The sequence below is a fragment of the Seriola lalandi genome, unplaced genomic scaffold (genome assembly GCF_002814215.2).
Source record: "Seriola lalandi dorsalis isolate HSWRI2012SDOR001 ecotype SW California unplaced genomic scaffold, Sedor1 jcf7180002054654, whole genome shotgun sequence".
In the NCBI taxonomy this organism is placed as follows: domain Eukaryota; kingdom Metazoa; phylum Chordata; class Actinopteri; order Carangiformes; family Carangidae; genus Seriola; species Seriola lalandi.
In genome coordinates this window covers 597,779-619,892 of record NW_019525207.1, presented here as the reverse complement: position 1 = coordinate 619,892, position 22,114 = coordinate 597,779, and the positions used below count along the sequence as shown (strand labels likewise).

The 22,114-nt window shown below is 42.4% G+C and overlaps 3 protein-coding genes across 3 annotated transcripts in view; all 3 read right to left on the bottom strand.

Moving 5' to 3' along the window:
• The window catches only part of adgrl1b (adhesion G protein-coupled receptor L1b), a 29,443-nt gene extending 17,939 nt beyond the window's left edge, over positions 1-11,504 (bottom strand). Inside the window, 2 exon segments of the mRNA XM_087177773.1 lie at positions 10,628-10,742; positions 10,830-11,504. The gene's annotated coding sequence lies outside the window, so the exon portion shown is untranslated.
• Positions 11,505-12,583: 1,079 nt separating this feature from the next.
• On the bottom strand, positions 12,584-14,545 carry nxnl1 (nucleoredoxin like 1). Its single transcript, XM_023420568.2, has 3 exons — positions 14,276-14,545; positions 13,709-13,798; positions 12,584-13,566 (listed from the first exon to the last, which is right to left on the bottom strand). The coding sequence occupies exons 1-3, from the start codon at positions 14,509-14,511 to the stop codon at positions 13,212-13,214; spliced, it is 681 nt and encodes a 226-aa protein (XP_023276336.1). The 5' UTR covers positions 14,512-14,545; the 3' UTR covers positions 12,584-13,211.
• An 879-nt stretch (positions 14,546-15,424) lies between these two features.
• LOC111665534 (nucleoredoxin-like protein 1) lies at positions 15,425-20,699 on the bottom strand. The gene is made up of 4 exons (XM_023420578.2): positions 20,507-20,699; positions 17,306-17,580; positions 17,104-17,193; positions 15,425-16,945 (listed from the first exon to the last, which is right to left on the bottom strand). The coding sequence occupies exons 2-4, from the start codon at positions 17,539-17,541 to the stop codon at positions 16,567-16,569; spliced, it is 705 nt and encodes a 234-aa protein (XP_023276346.1). The 5' UTR covers positions 17,542-17,580; positions 20,507-20,699; the 3' UTR covers positions 15,425-16,566.
• Positions 20,700-22,114: the final 1,415 nt, after the last annotated feature.

Here is a 22,114-nt window from a genome sequence, read left to right as displayed (position 1 = left end):
ACCATGGTGATAGCACAGTGCAGTCCGAGAGAGAGGGAGAGAAAGAGAGAGAGGAGATATGCTGTGTGTGTGTATCTGAGTGTGTGTTCAGGAGGGAAAGCGCACGCGTGTGAGTACGTGTTTTAAGTCCGTAATTAGCCAGGAGCAACAGTGGCCACTGACCCATAAAAGAGTCTTAATCTTTCTATCCACACACACATTCACACACACATCCGCACACAGGCAGAGGGCCAGGCTCAGCTTAGGCCACTTTTCAGTAATCCTAAATAAATAATGTTGTGCAGACAAGCTCCTCCCCAGCAGGGCAGGGGTAACGAGGTAACAGCTGACTGAGGGCTGAGCGCAGGTGATCAGAGGGCGATGCAGTGCTGTGGAGTTTCATGAGTGAACATATGGACGAGTTGTAGAATCCTCAGCTGAATATTGGTCTTACTCTGAACTGATGGTTCCTTTGAATTTGAAATGTGTGGTCAAAATAATCTTATGTATTCAAATTAAATATTAAATATAATATAAAATAAATATCCTCTAACATTAATGTAAAGAAAATGTATACACAGTGTCTCTGGATAAACAATAGCAATTTAGCTAGCTTACACAAGGAGACTGTATCGCTTGTACACCGTGTATTCTTGCTTAGTGGAAAACGGATCAAAGCAGTCCGTTCCACAATAGGTGACTGGTGGTGATGGATCTGCATGCTCTGGTGGCAAATCTGCCATTTGTTGTTCTTCTGCGAATCTCCTGAGTTTCCAACATTTAACACACCGATGCACACAATCTGCGACTGCCCCACCGAAACCTGGAATCTAGTATTAATTTGATCTAATCTCATTGATGGTTAGACCGTACCTTGATGTTGAACCTGCTGATGATAGTGAGCTAATATCATTCGGGTAATGTCTCTGTGAGGTAGGGAGAGACGCGTTTTCCAGTCATCTTTCCACCTTGAGGAACCCTTCTTGGTCAACAAAAGCCAAAAAGTTCCCTTACCAAGCAACTTGATTATCTCCTCAGGATACACTTTTTCTGTAAGTCTGTCTTTCTGTCACCCCCGGTCAGTGCTGTGGCCTGTTGAATTGTCACTTTTGTCATGCTGGAGGATACATGCAACAGCTTTCGTGACTTTATACCATGAAGAAAACTTTGACAAGCGTTCTGAGAAACCAGCTTGCTTTGTAGTTCGTAAATTTAGTATCAGAACCCTTTTGACTTCAGGGTTTCCAATTGGGATGTCTGTTTCTCCCATAAGAACTGAGGCCCTGTAAACCAGTTTGATGTAAGAAACTCACTTGTACTTGAACCTCTTGAGGCAAGGTGTGCAGGGTTTTTGTCAGAAGGAGTATATCTCCACTGCTGGGGAGTTGTGCAGAGATGTATCTTCTGTATCCTATTTGACACAAATGTGTGGAAGAAACGTGCCTGGTTGTTGATGTACCCCAAAACCACTTTGGAGCCAGTCCAGAAGTATTGATCGATGTCTTGAAACCAAGCTGCTCCTTTAGGATATTGCTTGCTGAAACTGAGACAACAGCTGCTGTTAACTCTAACCTGGGGATTGTTGTGACCTTAATAGGTGCTACTCTGGAGTTTTCTATAACAAGGGCACATTTTTTCCATTCTCCTCTTGTCTTCCATCCGAACACTGGCCATAACCATGTGTGCTTGCATCGGAGATGTGGTGTAGCTGTCTTCTCAAGATTTGCCCAAAGTCAGCTTGCACATAGCAACAAGGTATGTTGATTTTCTCCAAATTTGCAACATAACTTTTTCAGCGTTGCAACACTGGTTGCAGTTCACTGAGGAGCACGGACTCCCAGCCTATGCCATTCCTACACATTTCTTGCAGCACCTTTTTCCCAGTGAGTCATAAACTAGCAGCAAACTCCAATGGGTCATAAAGGGAAGCAACTGTGAACAGTATGTCATGCCTAGTCTCTGGCTACACGGTCCTACAGGCAGATTTGAAATCAGAAGTTTCTCCAGTGTTGGCTTTACTTCAATGGTACACTCCAGTAGTGCTATATTCTCTAGCATCTATCTGTTGTTACACACAAACTTGTGCAGTCTCAGACAACCCATTGACCATGGTGGGGGATATACCTCTTAATACCACTCTTAACTGAACCAGACAATGGCTAGTTCCTTATTATTTGGACCTATATTCTTTGAAGGGGGTGACCTCAGTTCAAATTGCCCTCCAGACAGCAACAGACAACCTTGACAATCATGCTCAGTCTCATCAGATTACCATGAGTATTCACCATAAATCAAGTTCCCAAAGGACAGCATCATCTCTGGGTACCGACAATCTGGCAGCTCAGCCACTGACTGCATCCTGAGCCTGGTACTTCCTTTGGAAACTTGTGACGGTTGTGCTGATGGCAGGACTCCATCACCTGGCCTTTGCTGATCTTCCTGCTCTCATGCTGCATTTATCTGTCTGCGTCGAGCTGTGCTCAACACTTTCATCTGCACCAGCCTGGCCTACTACTCCAGGCTTGGCTTACCAATTCTACAATATAATCATGACAAGAGATTCCCTGAGTCCATGGTTCAGCAAATTTCTTTGTGTTGTTGCCTTCGCCTACCCCTACCTGTTCAACAACATTCCTCTGTTCTACAGGGTACGCACCCATCTGTGCAATTCACACATCTGCACATTCACCCAAGACACATCTAAAAAGACACAGAAGAGTGTGTGTTGTAGTTTATAATAGGGTCCTGAATTTGGAAAAAAACGTCCAATATAGCGCCTGAAAATTAACTTGGATAGTGGAAAAATACTGTATGTTTCTTATTGGACAACAATTAAAAGACAGATCTATAACAGGAATGACTTTCTCTGCTGAACACAAAACAAAATCCTCCATTGTTTTAGGATTGACTCTGGTGCTCTGTGCTCACATACAAAACACTTTACTTTGTATTAATGTTCATGTTATATCAGATATCATATGACTTAATGTATGAATATGTCAAATGCACATAAAGGTTACACAAGTAAAAAAAAAAAAAGAAAGAAAAAAAGAAGGGGACATGAACACCATCCTTTCACATATTCCAGAAGAGGACATTATCCTGAGAAACAGTCTTGCCATGATTACTGGCATCTTTGAAGTCAAACTCAAGAACCTTGATGGCATCTGATGGAGTCATAGAGGAAGATCTTTAACAGCACGCAGCAAGCAGTACATGTTGGTGATGATTGCTGAGTCATGGTGAGGTGATGAACAGCCTACAATACTCCTGTATTGGATCTGTGTGAACTGTATAGGGTTTGTTATATCCTCCCAGGATTACTTGCTGTGGTGTCAGTGCCCTATTAAAAGACCAACTTCACACTCTAGTTGTAATGGACTTTCATCTGCTATTGTGCTTAGATGTTTCACAGGTAGGAATGTCTGTTCGATTTACTGGTATGCAATCTTTGGTGTAAGAGATCAATGAGGTATTGTTGTAACCTCGCACTCTGAGACCTGAGACCCTTTCACTGTGCATTAATGCATCCTTTCCAACCATGGTAGTTAGCTTCAGCCTTACAGGATGTGCTTTGGTTTGCAGGCTATGGCTAACTTCTGGGGGTCCAGAAGTTAGCCAGCATTGCATAAACAAGCATTTCCACATTTGGATTGCTGATGCAAATATACCCACACCTGTACAATCATGGAAGTGTTGGTAGATGGCTCCTCAGTCTCCACACTGAGAGACAACGTGGAAGCTGTTTCATCTACGGTGCTTTGATCAGAGGCTGACACTGGTTTGGCAGCTCTTGACGTGGAGAGAGGTTGGATGTCTTCCTTTACAGGTGTCACATGAGTGTCTGTGCCGGCAATCTTTTTCACTATGGCCTGGTTTGAGGCAACGATAGCAGCCTGCTTTCCTTCCACACATCTTCATCTGTCATCCAGAGATTTCCCTCTGAACTCAGGACAGCTGTGCAGGTGATGTTTCTTGACAGAGCAAGCATGGACTTTGAACTTGTTGTTGACTGCACTTGATTTTTAGTCTCTGCAACACTGAATTTTGTCTTTATTTTTTTTAAGATGGTGTATCTCTGTAGGTGACTGATGAGCGGAGGTAATAGGATTACAGACAATCTCTACTGCCATTAACATGAAGGTGACAAAATCCTGGAAGTTTGGAAATTCCTGCTCGTCTTTCATAGCTTGTGTGAGTTTCACCTTGATGCTGCCCAGTCAGGTAACTTTTGAACCAACTTCTGATTTTCTTCGCAGTCATTCAAATATCAAGACCTTTAACACAAGGCTTCCTGACATGCATGTAGGAAATCAGCAAATGTTCTCAATCCCTCAGCATCCTTTGAGTGGATCTTTGGCCAATTAGCCAGTTTTTTCCTGAATGATCTCATTGTAAAGAAGGGCTGACCATTCCTGTAATTGAGACAGTTCCACGAATCTGTATAGGGTTCGTCATCATTTCTATAAAAATTGCCATCAAGTGTCTTTTGAGCAGGACCTCCTACATACTTTCTCAAATAATTAATGTCTTGTGTGTGCATGTGTGTGTGTGTGTGTGTGCGCACGCATGCATGCGTGTGCTCGCTTGTCAGTGTGCGTGTGTGTGTACATACACATAAGTGTGTTTGCGTGTGTTTATTTGTGACTTGCTTTTCTCTCCGTCTTCTTGTTAGGTAATGATGGCAGACAGATTTAGGTCACTCCTCAACAAATGTCCAACATGCATAGCACAAAGACTTGTGCTTGTATGAGTCCAGCGCGCACACACACACACACACACACACACACACACACAGAAGAAAGAGAAAAAATAGACCTCTGCCTTCTTTAAGTCCACTGAACCAACAAGACTGTAGTAATAAAGGCCCCAGGACCACCGTGATACAAACACACACACACAAGCACACACACACACAGACTCGGCAGAATAAGAACCTTTCCATTTTTTTATCACATACACACACACATGCGCTCACACACAGATACACACAATACGTCTCGTCTCATCCAAAACCCTTATGGCAGCATGTTCTTTTGCTTGCAACCCCCATTGCTCTCTCTCTCTCTCTCTCTCACACACACACACGCACATAAACCCTTAAGTGTTGATGCAGAGTAAGTAGAGCAAGGATGCTGATGGGCCTTGACAAAGCCACACACCCAGTCCCCCCTGTTTGCAGCACCATGCTCCCAGCCTGCAACCAAAATCCAGCCCCGGGCCACCAGCCGGCCTACTTGGAGGAGCATCAGTCTCTAAGTGAGAGTGTATGAGTAGTGGGCCTGGAGTGAAATAAATTACACACACAGGCATTAATATCCATACATACCACAACCATATAAATGCAGTACACACAGAGACATTGCATTTATTGTACAATGTACCTTTACCACCCTAAATGATGTACTGAATGTAGCAGTCTTAATAGTGATGTGGTAGAAACAGAAAAATGAATCAACAAGAACTCTGGTGATTCAAATTCACCCCGTAATTCAGTGGTCTTCTCGTTTCAATCACCCCTAAGTATCGTTAAAGTTGTTTTATTATTCGAAGCTGCCCCTGCTCCAGCTCTCCACTGAAGCTGCATGATGTTTACAATGACTGAAATATTCCATGGTTTTCATCCCTGCATCATTCTATCCAATGGAAATGCTCTGGATGTTTTATGCATAATTTTATAGACATTTCTCCACATTTCAGTCTGGCCTATTTGGTATATTGGGAAACTTTTAAATCTCCTCTTTAAAATGAAGTTCTGTGGTTTTGGACAGTGTTTGGCTTCACAGCATGAGTTTGTAATGACAGATGCCATTGAGCTTTAGGGGGTTAATTCATTTATGAACGAAGACTGGCAAATATCGTTTGGCTCCAGCTTCTGAAACGTGAGGATTTGTTGTGTTTTTCTGTTTTATATCACTGTAGATTGAACATATTTGGGTTTTGAACTGTTGGCTAAACCATATATCTTCTTCCAATTTGGGAGTTTGTATTGGCCATTTTCAATATTTTCACGATAGACAAAAGGATTAACCCATTGATGGAAAAAACAACTGACAGATGTGATCATGAAAACAAAAACCTTAATGACAGAGGTCGATCAGGAGTCTGCCAAACAAATCCTGTGTGGTCTGGCTCCTGAAAACTTTAAGCAATAAATAAAAAAGGAAACTGACTGACTCACTGCTGTGGGAAGAAAATGATACCTGAAAGCCATTAAAGTCAGCCTGCTGGAAATCATTTAAACTGACATGAAATCATGCCAGATACAAAGATTCACACTGTTAGAGGTGGAGGCCATGAAATCAACGGAGAGAGATAAAGAGGGAGAGTAACCTCCCCCTCTTTTGGTCAGAGGGCTATCAGTGCCTCAGGGTGAATCGCTATAAAGCACAAAGTGACAAAACAGCCTTAAAGTGTTATGTTCCTAATGGAAGAATGAATGTGTGTCTGTGTTAGAGAGAGAGGAAGCGTGTGTGATTGAGAGAGAGCATTTAAGAAATGAGGGAGAGATTAGACTTCTGACAGCACAGTGAAAGCAAAAGCTTTATTGGCTGAAATACTTTTTAATAACAACAATGGCAAGAATTTTCTTGTCGCTGACGATAATATTTAAGGATTAAGAAAAGGATTTTAAAACGCACTATAGTGCCCTCTGTGACTCCGAGCCTGTTTCAGACCATTGACCTCTACAGCTCCCAGAGGGCTGAGGCCTACATGCCGCAGTCAAAGCCACTTACGGGGTTTTTAGAGCCTGTATGTTTGTCTGGTCGATGTGTGACTCTGGGGAACGGAGGTGTCGCCCTCTGTCAATCACTCGCTTGTTGCAGGCAGGAAACAGGAGGAGGAAATTTGCTTGCAGATGTATCCAGACAATGTTTTTCATTCATGTCATTTTCAAAGTCATCCAGTGTTGTCAGCCATCAGTTCTCATATATTCCTCTAATAAAAGACCAAACTAAATGTGTAATACTAACATATAAAGATTGATAATAGCATTTATACCCTATGGAAGGCCAAAGGGCCAAACACCCTCCCTGGTTTTCCATTCTTTTCTACATGTGTATAGACAGATTGTTTGTGAAAAGTCACTTGATATTTTAACGTGAAGAACTGAGTCTCTTGCAGGAAGGTTGATTAATCACTGATAAATTTCCTCACATATTTATCATGATTGTAATCCTGCCCTAAGTGCATGCTCAGTGTCTGAGAATCTCCAGGATTTCAAGAGTGTGTTTGCTCATTTACACTGTTTTGTTTTGTACCTGATCAGCATACAACGTGAAGCAGAGTAGTTAAAGTCTGTTAAAAATGCCCAACATTTTCTGGTTTGAGCTTCTGAAGGATTTAATGCTTTTCTTTGTCATACACACGTGTTATAAAAATGATTAATTCATATTAAGCTTGTTTAAGTTTTTGCTAAAATCAACACTTACCAATTATGAGAAGATAAGCTCTACTGTAGCTAGCTGTAGTGACGTGTTTGCTGACATGAAATCATGGCGGTGCTGAGTGAGCATCTACAGAAAAGGACTGATCAGCCTCCTCCAGCACAACCCACTGTTACAACCTTCCCATTTTACTTTATAGTTGTATAACGTCTCAACCAGCCTGCAATCCATACACAAACTTCAAATAACTGACATACATTCATGTGTACATATGGGCATGGAAGTGTTGTGCTGTAAAACAGATTTGAAACGAAGAAACAGCGTGATTCATCCTGTAAAAATAGCACATTGTGTTACTGTGATTAACCCTCACAGAACTCTGCTCTTAGTTTTCACAGTAAAACAGCAGGGACACGCTGCAACAAAGGTCAGAAAGCTGTTGCAGTTCCTGCAAAATCTAAATTCCAATATGTGAAGTGACCAGGAACCAAATGTCTCGGTTAATTATTCTTATTGTGTTTTCTAATGCTTAACACATGACGCACATCTACAGTTGCAGTAATAAATGAATGGTGTGATGCTGAATGCATGTTAAGGTTTGAGGATCTAGCACAAAAAAGAATGTGTATGTGAGCTTTTAGTCTTACAGCATTTTAAATGACTGCAGCATCTCCATCCTTAAACCCTTCACCTTTTTACTGAGGGCAACTTTCAGGGAAGTACAAACATTTATTTAGAGAAGTTGCATCCTTGAGCAATAGATGTAATCTGGAGCTTTTACTTACCACACAGTAATATGGTTTTGGAGGAAATCTGCTTTTCCAAGAGCAAGACTTGAACAGTTACGTGCAACACATACAGTATTGTGATCAAATTACTGAGGAGACATGTGCTGTCTGTGTCTCTTGGTGCCCTTTGGTGCTAAATATGATTTATGTGTCAGCATAACCTGTTACTATTCAACATGTCACCCAGACAAACTCCCTGGACAAAGAACAGGACTGTGATCTTGAGGCGTGACAAAATGTCATGGCTACAAAAACTGCTTCAGCTTCTTCTACAATCATTGACTAGGGTGTGACGGAGCAGAGCCGAGTGCATCCAGTAGCTTTTGTTTTTGAGGAGAAGGCAGAACAGGCGAGAGCTGGACATCAGGTTTGAGCAATATTTGTCTCCTGTCAAGAGATTTTGCCAGAAAGAAGGTCTGCTTACTTTCTGAGAGTCTCTGTTAGTTTTATACCACGATTACTGGATTTTAAGGTTTCATTCATCAATTTACTCTATAATTTATCATTAAAAAAAATAAAAAAATACATATTCATGATGGAAAATTGTATGAACACTGGCCACGCAGTATGAGCATAATCAAATACAACAATATATTTGAACAAATAGCTATCTGTAAAAAAAAAAAAAAAAGATTATTTGTGCATTTAGAGTCATTTACACACAAGAAAAAAAATGATAATATGGATATGACAACCAAACAGGCGATCACTGTTTATCTCTGTCCACAATCAGTGCGCTGTAATGCTACCATCAGTCCCAGGAGAACACAGCTATAAGGTATACAGCATAATTACAGCAATTAGTCAACTGACAATTAAATGCACAACTACTCTGATAATTAATGCCACAAAAAAAAATGCCAGCGTGCCAGATGTGACGATTTGCTGCTTTAATTTGTCATGTATGATTTTTTTTTTTGTCATGTTTGATCAAGGTTTTAATTGTTGGCCAAAACAAAACGACCAACGTCACAACACTGTAGGATCAATTCAAAGAAAAAAAACAAACAATTCATCTGGTAATCGTGAGAATCATTGACAAATTGATTGACGAGGAAAGTAATCATTAGCTACATTAATATGTAAAATCCAGTCCCATGTCATGATATTGATATTACACTGTTATATCCGCCCCCTGCTCTGAGCCGCAAGCCGACTGACTCAGCCTGTCTGACTGATGCAAGGAGACATGATAGGAACCTGTTTGAAGTGGTCCAGAGAAAAAGGGATAAATATGTTGCGTTTTACAAGTCAAATGATAGAAAATCCATCCAAATTTTGTGTGTGTGTGTGTGTGTGTGTGTGTGTGTGTGTGTGTGTGTGTGTGAGCGAGTGAGCGAGTGTGTGAGGGAGTGTGGTTTAAACAAATCAGTTTCTCCTCAGTGGTTGATGATCCCTACATAGAAGCAAACCTTGTTAAGTTTGTTTTCTCCTTTTCATCTAATGTGCACAATGCAGCCACACACACACACACACACACACACAACTAGGTGAGTCACCGTATTAAAATGTGTTGTCACAGACATTTCTGCGTGTAAATCAGTTCAAATCAGTCATCATTTTCATCTCTCATACACAAAATCTATTATCACACAAATGAAATAATACAACGCAAACAAGATCTCCGCACTAAGAAATTCAGCCTGACAGAAGAGTAGGAGTCCTGTCAGCCATCCAGCTATTTCTTTCCACTCTCATCCCTCTTTTTCCTCATCCTTCTCCTCTTTTCTTCATCTCCTTTCGCCTTTTGCATCTCTCTGTCTCTCTCTCTCTGTCTCTCCCCTTCACGGTCACTCCCGCCTCCCTCCCTGGCCTCCTCCACTGACCCAGTCCTCTCTTCCCCTCTCTGAAATATTGATAATGGACTCTCACTCGGTCTGCGCTGTCTTCCTCTCTGTCTCTTTTCTCCTCATGTTCCAATCTGGGGTCAAACGGCAAAGCACGCCTTGCAAACATTCAAACCAAACCCCGCATTTACAGCCCTTTAGTGTGCGTGTTTACAACACTTTTCACTGCAGCACACACCACAGACACTGCAATGAAGGTGTGTGATGATGTACATAATTCAGCCCACTGGTGACAGACCTCTCTAGTGGGCCAGCGTGGGACACCCTGAGTCATTTGTGCCACTCTCTCCCTGCACTCCTCAGACGCCCAGAGGAGGCTAATCACGTGCCCATGAATATTTCACAGCACTCATGCCTCACACTCCTACACCACTGACCCAGCTTTAAAGGCAGCCAGCAGTGTGCGGCCCAGCACAGCAGCACATCAGATCCCTGTCCCTCAGTCATCAAATGGCCCTTGACAGCAACAGCAGCAGCAGCAGCAGCAAAGGAGCAGGGCACCTCCGCTGTCTTCCCAGGCATTGATCATGTATGTGCGCGTGTGCGTGTAAAGAGAGGGGGGGGAGGGAAGGGGGAGAGAGAGGAGGGGCGGGGTGCATCCTCATAGCCTATATCCATATCTTACCGTCAATTCTCCGATTTCCCTCCTCCTCCTCCTCCTCCTCGCTCACTGCGTCTCCCGCATTCCGTCTCTCCGCGCCCTCACCCACTGTACTCTCCCCCCTTTCTCCCGCTCCGCTCTGCCCGATACATGAAAAAAAAATATATAAAAATGAGTAAAATAAAAATAAATAAATATTCAGTAGGGAAACGGTGATGGGCGATACCTGCGGGGCTATACGGCAGTCATTAGCGCGATATGTCCGACAACAACTGGGCGTCCTCCTCCTGTGATCAGCGTACTGTGTTGGGCTCTGCTCTGCTGGACCTCACACCCTCCCTCCGTCCTGTCGAGGCGCGTTGTCTTCCCCGCTGTGCTGTGTGACTGTGCGTCACGTTGGTATCATAATTCCCACGGGTTTCATGCCCAGAGATGATGCGGGCTATAGGCCTTATAGCTCCGATGGATGAAGCGGGATAGGGGAGGATGGAGGGGGGTACACGATCACATACGAAAACAATAATTAGGCGCAAATTAACGCACAGACCGTGGCTCTCTCTGCGTCCCTTCGTCGATTTCTACAGCTCATCGAGCTCACTTGTCATTGTTGATCAAATGCTTCCGATATCGTTCAATTACATCCTTGCATTTAATGGAAAATAACGTCGACGTGACAACAGCCGCTTTGCATATCCTTGAAGAATCGTGATGAGGCGCAGCAGCACATCAGGACGGATATGGGGATATGTCGGGCTTTAAAAAAAAAAAAAAGAAAAAGAAAAAAAAGGCAGGAATCGTTTTTATGAGATGGCGCTGAGGTAAAAAACAACACAAAAAGACAACAGCTGGACAGCCAGGAGAGATAAGGTTTCCCGCTCCTGGCCTCGCCTTGCATCCGTCCTTCTCTCTTCTTCCTCTTCTCCTGGCGCTCTCGCTCTCGCTCTCTCTCTCTCTCTCTCTCTCTCTCTCTCCATCCGCTGGTCCGCTTGTTGCGCGTTCTGCACTCGAGAGCGCGCAAAGCGTGTGTGCCTTTGTGTGTGCACGTGTGTGTATTTGTGTGTACGCGTGCAAAGACAGAGAGAGAGGCAGGGAGAGAGGGTGGTGTATATGGGGGGGGGGGATTCGACTATATTATCAAGGTTTGTCTGAGTGAGCAACAATAAGGTGCTGTGTAGGCAAAAGGGATGGGGAAGGGAATAAACAGCGGCTCGTGTTTACTTAGGCCTCTGTGTCTTTTTTGCACATTTGACCGGCTCGGGGTTCAGGTTTAACACTTCTATGACAAGAGCATGAAAAAGGGTGAATTGGTGTGTTTGCCTGTGCAGCGCAGTGCACATCCATCAGGCATTTGCATTATGTCCATTAACCTACGGAAGAGCTTAGTTTGCAGCAGCTCTGACAGAAAATGTGGCCTATTTGTCAGTCTGTCTGTAACACTGGATGCTTTGACATACATCATCATGTCACTGTCATTTACAAAGCCCACACCAAACCTACCAATCAACCAGTTACACCGTGATGACACACTGGTTTCATCATCTGGCTGCAGATGCAATTTTTTTTTTTTTTACCCCTGCCGTTACTGTCATTACCACAATGCAAAAAAGCACCATGTTTGCATTTTGTAGGAGTAAAGGCAGCACATGCTTTTAAGGCCCAGGTAACTCAGAGGAGAGAAGGAAAAAAAAACCTCCATCTTCCACTATAGTCCGGGGAGCGATCAGGAACTGTTGCAAATGAAGATCCTGACTGATCGCATAAAAGCATCATCTATACAGTTTACATGTGCGAGGAAGTGCGCAAAGGCTAAACACAGTCTTCAGCATGAAACAAGATGAGTCACAGTCACAGGAAACCACTGATTATGTAGAAAAGCCAGTTTCTCCATCATTTCACTTGACTCCTTTTGAATGGCTCTGATTGCTTCTTGTGTAGTCTGTAAAGCACAGCTAGACTTCATAAACACTCAAAGCACAACAGTCACTAACAAAATTATTTTAATGGTGCTGAATAATTCATTGATTTCAGATTATGCATGGCATGTTTTGATTGGATGGTACAAATGATAGTGTAAAAAAAGAAGAAAAACTGCATTACAGAGCTGTGTCGTTGAAAATGGAGAAATGGTTGGAATAATCTCCAGGGTGTAATAAAGCAAGCCATAATGGTAAGGCTTGGCTCAGACCTAACCTTGGCTTGACGGTATACTTGGCAGCATTCAGAAGTGTTAAAGACAGCCAATTCGAAACTGGGGTCAGCACTGGTTAGCAGCATTCATTGTTCCTTTAGATAGTGTTTTACATTACTTTTTAGTGGTTGTTGGCGTATCCACACCCACTCATACTGGAGCTGTGTTTGCAGTAAGTCCACAGTCACTGCTTAGCACTGATACAGAAAAGCAAAGCCCATCACAATAACATCAGTTTGACATTTCTACTCCACGAATAGGATGAGAACCGCCTGTGTTTGTGGAGAGGGTTTCATCTGGCCAAACAAAACGGTGCAACGTGGGCAGCGGCGGTAGAAACGCTGTGGCAATGCTTTTAATCACTAATCATGGCAACTTTTGGGGGAGTCCACAGTCTTATCCTCTTGTTCTTGGTCCCCATCACCATGACCCACCTCCTCCCTCTTCTTTTCCATCCGCTCCTCCGTCCACCTCCGCATCTCCACCCTCGCCCCATCCTCTGCGCTTTTTCTTCTTCTTCTTCCTCCTCTCATCTTCCACCTTGTACTTGAGTCTTCTCACGGGGTCACTGAAGCTGCGCATGGACTTCTCCTCAAAGTCCTCGTTGATCATGAAGTTCCTGTCGATGAGCTCCGCCGCTTCCTGCCAGTTGCGGTAGCAGTCTGGGCCGAGGCAGAGTATCTCCTCCACTGCATTAGGGGTTAGGATGGAGCAGTCAGGACGCAGCACCACCACTGTGGGCAGCTCCTCCACATTAAACATGGCCTCAAGCTCCCTGTGGACACACACACACACACACACACACACACACACACACATTGGCATAGAGCTAATAGATTTTTTACAGCTAGGTATATTTACATTACTATCATCCACCAGCAGGTTGTGCACACATTTTACTGGCCAGTCTCACACACCTCCTGTAGGGGTCCTCATAGGCCAGGAACAGGCACTTCTTGGGAAGCTCTTTGAGGAAGCTTTCTTGTTGTTCCTCTGACTCATCCAAACTGATGGATGAAAGAAAAATCACTTTGCCGGGAGATATGGATGGACCGATTTGGTACATTTTACAATTTTACACTATCCAAATGCCAATTTGTGTGTGTTTGTACTGCTCTTCTGAGGACGCTTGGTTCTGACTGAGATAGAAGGCGTGACTGAAAAGGATAGATGTGATGAAAGACTTCACATCTGAGGATACATTGCCAGTCCTTATCATTTGAGACTATAACAGGTTTAAGATTAAGATCACACACACACACCTAGTATATACACATGACATCGCATGCACACATAACTGTACACACACACACAAGGATTTAATTTTAGATTAAGTTAGGGGTAATGGGTGTGTTAAGCATGAAGTTGACACATTTAAGATTAGCATTCAGGGTCTGGGAATAAATGTGCAAGTATAGTACAGTAATATACACCTTTGTGTGAGTTTCTGTGTGTGTGTGTGTGTGTGTGTGTGTATGTTGTACCTAATGTAGAGGAGAACCAGCTGAGCAGAGCGATCCACATAGAATTCATCTGTCAACCGTTTGAAGAAGTCGGTGAGTGCGGGAGCAAACTGCTGGCAGCTTTCACAGGCAGCAGATGCAAAGAAGAGCATCAGGATGCGGTTCTGCAGGCGCATCACAATCTCACGTTCTGTGTCCAGCTCATCCTGGTCCTTGTTGTTCTTCACCAGGACCCGATCACTGAACAGGTCCACCATGATGAAGGGTCACAGGGATGAGGACTGATGCTATAGGAAGCTACAGGGAGAGGTTAAAAGAATTGTTTCTTTTCATTGGTTTAACAGGGAAATCATAGAGTAGCATGTAGTGAAAGGATATATAAAAGTTTTCACACCTGTGTCAGTGCCAAACATGAAGACAGCTAGAATAACTCACAATGATATTTGAGAAAGTCTTGACATTAGCAAAAAAAAAAAGAAGTTCTTGCATACTGTATGATTTGACGATGCCCTGTATACTAGACTGCATGTTTCCACCCAGTCATACTTACACGCCAATCTATTAATCATATATAATCTTGCTTGCTGTTCAGTCGGATAATCCTAATAGTTGCTTACCTCTAACAAATATTATCTCGCCTTGAGGCAGCAAATCGAAAAAGAGAGCAGCCTTCAAGATCTAGTTCTGTTGTTCTTTTCAACTCGTCCTGGGTCGTGCTTGAATCAGTTCCCAGCCTGTCAGTTTGTGTCACATTCACTCATTGACTGTGTCTCCTTCACCTTGATGCCAGTAGCTGTTCGCTTCCTCTTCTTTGTGTCTCTGTGCTCCACCTCCCCTCTTCTGTCTGGGAGGGAGGGATTGAAAGACAAGGTGACAGAGGGACAAGGGACATGAAGTGCTCACAGTCATTGTGCGTGTATGAAGGCAGTGTCTGAGCGAGCATGTATGTGTGAATGGAAGCCATAGAAATTACAGAATGAGAGACGTGCTTAATAAAAAGAGCATAATGAAGTGAGCCACAGTGAGACCTTTATTATTCAGTAGCTAATGGAGGTGCAGACCTACAGGGAGTATCTGGTTAGTGATAGTCTGATTCGCTCTGCAGGGAACAGCACAGTGTGGCCGTGAAGCCACGTCAGTGAAATTTAGACACAGCTTGTGTTAGCAGGATAGAGAGTTTATTGGGGGTTCTTTTTGGGGTTTTTGGGTTTTTTTTTTTTTTTGGAGATCAGCACAACTTATACATAACTGTTTAATAATAAAATAAAAATCTCAGGACAGATGCCATAATTGACAAAGAATTTTAAAATAATGCTAAAAATAAATAACATATACACAATGCTTGACACTGTATTAAACACCAGCAGGTGCCAGCGCCTAAATTTAGTTTACAGCTGCAATTAAACATAAACATGCTAAAACAGGAAATGCTGACAAGCACAAATGTTATCAAACAGTTCCCTGTTTACATATCAGGCAGACATGGAAATACATTCACAGCCATCCATTTGTTTTTGTTGTTTGTTTTTATTTTCTAACAGCTGCCTGATGCTGCTGGAAGTGGACTTGATATGATTTGAATTACCTGGCCAGAAAACCAAAACAAGGAGCTAAAAGAGGCAACAACGAAAGAAAATAAGTCTGTAGAGCTGTACAGTTGGTCAGTGTATGCGATCCCTTTCTCTTGACAAGTGTTTATTTGGCCCACTGTTAATACACAAATATTTATTTGTGGGGCTCAGTGCCTATATCAACTTAAATGATCTGGGACATGTACTGTACATGTACATGTGTGTTTTATATGTATTATCTATATAGACATGCTGTGACATTTGCTCTTATGACTGAAAACTTTTCTTAGTTATTCTTAGTTAACTTCAGCAGTTAGTTGGTGAAGTGATAACACTAGACCTTCATATCATATTTTAGACATATTAATAATAATCAGAATAGGAAGAATACAACATGTAGTAATTCAAACAGCAATAGTAGCGTATTTCTTAAGGAACTCGATATTATTTCATTCCTTTCAACATTTTGTATAATCTGTGCAGGGAGGCAGAGTTATGTTATGCTTCTACTTGCCATTACACTTTACCTCTAGCAACACAATGAAGGAGCTCTTGTCAGTTCTTGTTTTTTCTTTTTCCTTATCTTGTGTAATTCTGCTATACATGTCCTTGCAGGCAGAGAAAATAATTCTTAAAGAGGCTGTGAGCGCGTGCAAGAGACTGGACTTGTAGATGTGCTGAGAGGATCAAAACAAAGGTTTTTGCTTTTTAAATAAACTTTTTTCCTTTCATCCTCTCTTTTTATCTTCTCCTCCACGTTCCTTTATCTCCCTCCTTCCTCTTTGCATCCCACGCTCCATCTCTCTCTTCCTCCCCTTCATTTCCATCCTTGCCTTTCTTCCCCCATAACTTCCACCATCTCCTTTTCCTCTTGTCGTCCTCTGTCTTGTACTTGAGTCTCCTCACGGGGTCAGTGGCACTACGCAGATTTAGGTCGTCGAACTCCTCGTTGAGCATGAAGCTCCTCTCAATGAGCTCTGCCGATTCCTGCCAGTTGTGGAAACAGTCGGAACCAAAGCGACAGATGTCCTGCACAGCGTTTGGAGAGAGAATGGAGCCGTTGGGACGAAGGACCACTACTGTGGGAACGTCCTTCACCTTAAACATGGTCTGCAGTTCCCTGAAAAACAGGGAAAACACACACAGGTCTGGAAATGCACACAGTTTATGTGTAAACAGTTATAAACCATGATAATTTGTCTTTCATATTGCTGTCAGTGCGCTTTAAAAACACACTTTCACAAAGGTTAAATACACACTCTCTCTCCATCCACCTACTTCCTGTATGGGTCCTCAAAGGCCAGGAAGAGAACCTTTTTGTGCATCTCTTTGAGGACTCTCTCCTGCTGCTCCTCTGATTGGTCCAAGCTGAAGAGAGGATTTGGAAATGGAAATCTTATGAATGATAAAACAGTGTGAATGGGAGTTCATGCAATCATAACCCTGCATCAAAGAGATAAAGAGAAGGAAAGATAGAGACCTGATGTAGATGAGCGTGAGCAGTTTGGGGTATTCGATGTACGCCGGATCTTTGAGTCTCTTAAAAAAATCATTCAGAACAGGCACAAACTCCTGGCACTCTTCACACTCGGAAGATGCAAAGAACAGCATCAGGATGCGGTTTTCGAGGATCCCGGTGATTTCACGCTCTGTGTTGAGCTCATCCTGGTCCCAGTTGTTCTCTACCAGAACTCTGTTTAGGAACAGGTCCACCATGATGGAAGAAAAGCAACGGTAGGGAAGGGTGACAGCCCTCTGTGGAGAGAAGAGGTGTTAAAATCTGTAAATATACATGTGCTACAGGATTCAAGTGTAATCTACACCCAAAAGAAAAGAGTACATCCCCGGGAGTTGAACTGTACAGTAGTGATTCCCCATTTCACCCAGAATTGTTTTCAGCAGCACATGAATATAGCTGTCATCTAAATCTGTAACACAGCACTGTACTGTAGCAGCCGGAGAATGGATTTTTTTCTTTTATTTCTAGAATTAAATATTCATGACAAAAAAAAAGCAAAAATCAAAATTAAAGAGTAACTCCACACCGTGCTGCAGCAGGTGTACTTCAGGACCCCGTGACATCACTGTGTGGTTACAGGTAAGTGCAAAAAGCATACTTGTGACCACACCCACCCACATCCATCAGTGAAGCTGACTGTGGAAAAAAAAAGAAGCCTTGAAACTAGAGAGGGCAGCAAATCACTGCTTTTCAGCCCTCTCTGAAGTTACTCTTTAAATTTCAGAACAGACATATTCAGTCTAACACTCAGCAAATCAGCTTGATCAGGACCGGGTGACTGGGCAGCACAAGTAAACAAACCCCAACTCGACCCATTGATTTTGGTTCAAATGCTAACATAAGTGGATCTGATTGTGCAGATGAGTTTGTGTGTATGTAAATAAGTTTTTATGACCTCTAAAACTTAAAACGCACGCACACACACACACACACACACACACACACACACATACACAATGTCCCGGCCGTGGCTGTGAAATAGTTTTTTTCCTCTCTTTTCCCTTTGTCTCCCCCGTGTTTCTTCTGTCGCTGCTTCTGTGTACAGATATTTCATACAACAGTTACAAGCAACAACAAACTAGAATCACGTTTCAAATGCAACATGATGGGTGACAACTGCTCTTGTCTTTACTGTGATGACAAACTTCAGGCTGCTGTCACGTATGTTCAAAGCACTTCTGTTCACATCAATCATGCAGTAGGTATTCACAACAAAAGTTGTTTCCGTAAACTTGATATGAATATGAATATATTTGATGTGACAGAACAGCAGATATGATTTATATACATAAAGGAACAGTATCTCTGCCACCTGTGTGTATGATTACCACAGGTTATTATGCTGACAATGTTTGTAAGCAGAAAGACTGTGCACCGCGTTTTCATTCTTTTTAAGGGAAGCAGATTTTAAGACTTATTGTGTTTTTGGTTTTCTTTTTTACAGTTTTTCCTCAGTCGCTTCAGCACATTTCTCAGATCAGAAAATATCATCATAAAAAGCAATTTGTCATTCATTTGAACAATTTGCAAATGTTTTGGCACATTCATGCAAATGATTATGTACAATTGTCGGGTCTTTCCTACAATATCAATTGCTTATGTCATGTTGGTCAAAATGTATCATGCTCGTTCTCTGTTGAATTGTCTTACCCCTCAAAAACATTAAGTTAAATAAGTTAATTGCAGAAGTCGTTACATGCAAAATGGTTGAACCAGTTGTCACAGTATTTCAAGCACGTTTTCTATATATTTCTATTAAACTTTCTTTTGTAAATGTGACCTGAATTGATGAATTGCTCTCAGGTGAATCTTGACTTTCACTCTAAAATAGCTCAGAGTTGCATCACACGAACCCACAATTGGCAAGCATACACAGACAGAGCACAGCGCAGCGTTACACATTCTGACAATCGAGCGACGAGGAAATGAACAGGGTCGAGAGATGGGGTGTAAGGCTGCGTGGTGGAAGGGTAGGGTGGCAAAACAGAGGAAGAGGTAGAAGAGGCCGAGGATATAGGTACACTCCCAATGAAATAAGGGCCACAACTGAAGACCGTGTTCTCAATTATGACCTTACAATCGCCAAGTCTGGTCGAAGGGTGCAGCTGAATGATGGGAGAGCAGTGTGTGTGTGTGTGTGTGTGTGTGTGTGTGTGTGTGTGTGTGTGTGTGTGTGTGTGTGTGTGTGTGTGTGTGTGCAGACATGGCCAGACATGGTTTACAGTACAAACAGTAAAAGTGTAAATGTGAATCCTGTCCAATTTCTTGTAATCAATCTCACACATACAGTAATGTGTGCACTGTTATATTGACAACATGGCTGAGCATTTTGAATATGTAGTTTGTAAACAATGACACAGAGACGGATCATTCTGATGGCGCTGACATGTTCATTGACCACGGGTTTTGAGCAAGTTACGGACTTTTGCAGGTGATCCATTGCGTGGTCCTTTAACTGATGCTGCTCAGTGAATGACTGATGTTCATGATTGTGTTGCCGCCTACTGAAGATCCAGTCTGTAGGATATACAACAGTTTTTGTTGACAAAAGTATTGATAATCTAAATACAACACTGCAGCCAAGCCAGAACCAGCTGACCATGGATTAATAAGGCTTTTATGAGATGTTGCTTTCCAAGAGCAGACCTATGGTTCAGAACAAAACACCAAAACACTACATTTGAAATACATTTGAGATTTAGAAATAAAGTTCAGGCCTAACAGCTCAGAAATGTACTTTATCTGTCGCGCCCAGCCTGTATTTCACTGTCGCAGCAGTCGCTGCAGGCTGAGAATTGACAGCGATAACCTCACAAATTAGATTTGGCTCTCTGGCTCTGAGCTGTGCCAGATCTATTTGAGACTGCAGCTCTGGACTGAAACTTCCAAGGCTGATGTAGGAGAAATATGTTTGAAATTGAACAGCAGTGGACCTTACCTGGGAAAAAAAGAGGATTTACTGTAAGACTCAGAAAGGTCAGAGCTTAAACCCTACATTTGGAAAAGTTATTCCACAATCATCCAGTTCACTTTTTGAAGCTGATCGATCGCACCTGATATATACCAGCAGCGCTGCCTTGTTTTGTTAGTAGCTAATTTAATAGGCCATCAATCTGTGTATGTGCTGTGGCAGCTGAATATACCACAAGTAATTTACCTCACCTTGAAACTCCTCAACTCCCACAAGAAAAGAAATATGTCCAGTTTCTTCTCCTTTTCAAGCCATTGTATGCTTTCTTTGATTTGTTTTCTTTCTTCCTTTAAATCCTGTAAAGTTTGTTATTTTAGTGACACCTTTCACTGCCTCTTCACCCCTCTCTCTGTAGTTTCCTCACCCTGCACACTGTGGTCTACCGAGGGAGATTACAGATAGCTGGAGGTGTGGCAGTGCTGTAATTCAGGGGCAGACACTGCTCCTGTGGTTGTGTGTGTGTGTGTGTGTGTGTGTGTTGTAGGCCTTAAAAGACCAGCTCAACAGCAGCAATCTTATTACTTAAAGAGAAGAAGGGAGGATAGGATGGAGACGGAGGACAAATTGGATTGCAAAGGGGCGGCAGACATGTAGGTCAAATGGTGGAAAGAAAGACAGAGCGAAGCAAAGAAATAGAAATGTGAGAAAAGAGAGACATGTTTTATGTGAGCATCAAGTGAGCCCTCCTAACTTCGACCTTCCCTCCGCTCATGCTGCTATAGTTGAAGTCTTACTAATTACTGATGTCTCTCTATTACTCCTCAGAGCATATTAAAGAGTCTTCTGCATCCTGTTATCAACCTGGTGTGACAGCCAGGATGCGGAGCATCAAGGAAAGGAACTGAGAGAGTCGATAGTTTGAGTCGAGCCTGGTTCTAGTAAACCCCAGCAGGTCCACTGTAGAGAAAGTGGCTATCGATCTGCAGGGGCACTTGCAGAAAATACCTGGGCTAATCTCAGAGAGGGGTGAGGTAAATATAGAGGTGGGGAGAGAGAGAGATCTAAAAGGATTAGTCTGAGTCACACGTGGATGCGTGCGCGCACACACACACACACACACACACACACATGGGCCACCTGTGACGCAATAAACATACTGTGGACATGTGAGCAAACACATACAACACAAGCCAAAGCTTTTTAGTCGTGTTCCCCTCAAGATGAATTATAAGAAAGAAGAAAATAATCCTCAATCCCCCATTGTGTTTAGTGTTAATTAGCAAATGTTAGCATGCTACTGTATGTTAGCATGCTGGCATTAGCAGCTTCTCCTATCAGTCATCGAGATCATGTAACAGGTTAAAAAAAAAAAAGTGAAAAAATAATTGGTTAAAGTAAATGTAAAACGTTATGTACAGACTTCTTCCTACGCAGAGATTAAACACACAAGACACATTTTTACAGTTTTTCTTAATCACTTTGATGCAATTCACACATCAGGAACATAATTCTCACCACTCTCAATGCAAGTCTCCAAACAGTTCATTATTTCCCCACGCACATTAGCATTTCTCATTGTTTTAGCACAAACTGCCATTGTGTCCACACATATTTCACTACTGAAGACATTTTGTCATTGTGTTGATGCAGTTCTCATCTGACTCTGAAAACTCATAAAAACCGTTTGTATGTTCCTCAGTCAGAATGACAGACCTCTCACTCATTTTCTAAATTAGGTCTTTTTTTTTTTTTTTTTTCAAAACTTGAAAATATCATTATTATATATATTATTTGCATCAAATGCCAAACACTTTTTTCATTATAGTAAATGTTTGGATATACCATGTACACACTGTCGT

Bases quoted from the DNA above. Each gene is read 5' to 3' on its own strand.
- nxnl1 (XM_023420568.2), bottom strand. From the start codon at position 14,511: ATGGTGGACCTGTTCAGTGATCGGGTCCTGGTGAAGAACAACAAGGAC. The intron at 13,799-14,275 runs GTACAACATACA...TTCATCCATCAG, and splicing joins CTGGTTCTCCTCTACATTAG to TTTGGATGAGTCAGAGGAAC. The intron at 13,567-13,708 runs GTGTGTGAGACT...GTGTGTCCACAG, and splicing joins TATGAGGACCCCTACAGGAG to GGAGCTTGAGGCCATGTTTA.
- LOC111665534 (XM_023420578.2), bottom strand. From the start codon at position 17,541: ATGGTGGACCTGTTCCTAAACAGAGTTCTGGTAGAGAACAACTGGGAC. The intron at 17,194-17,305 runs GTCTCTATCTTT...TCCTCTCTTCAG, and splicing joins CTCACGCTCATCTACATCAG to CTTGGACCAATCAGAGGAGC. The intron at 16,946-17,103 runs GTAGGTGGATGG...CCTGTTTTTCAG, and splicing joins TTTGAGGACCCATACAGGAA to GGAACTGCAGACCATGTTTA.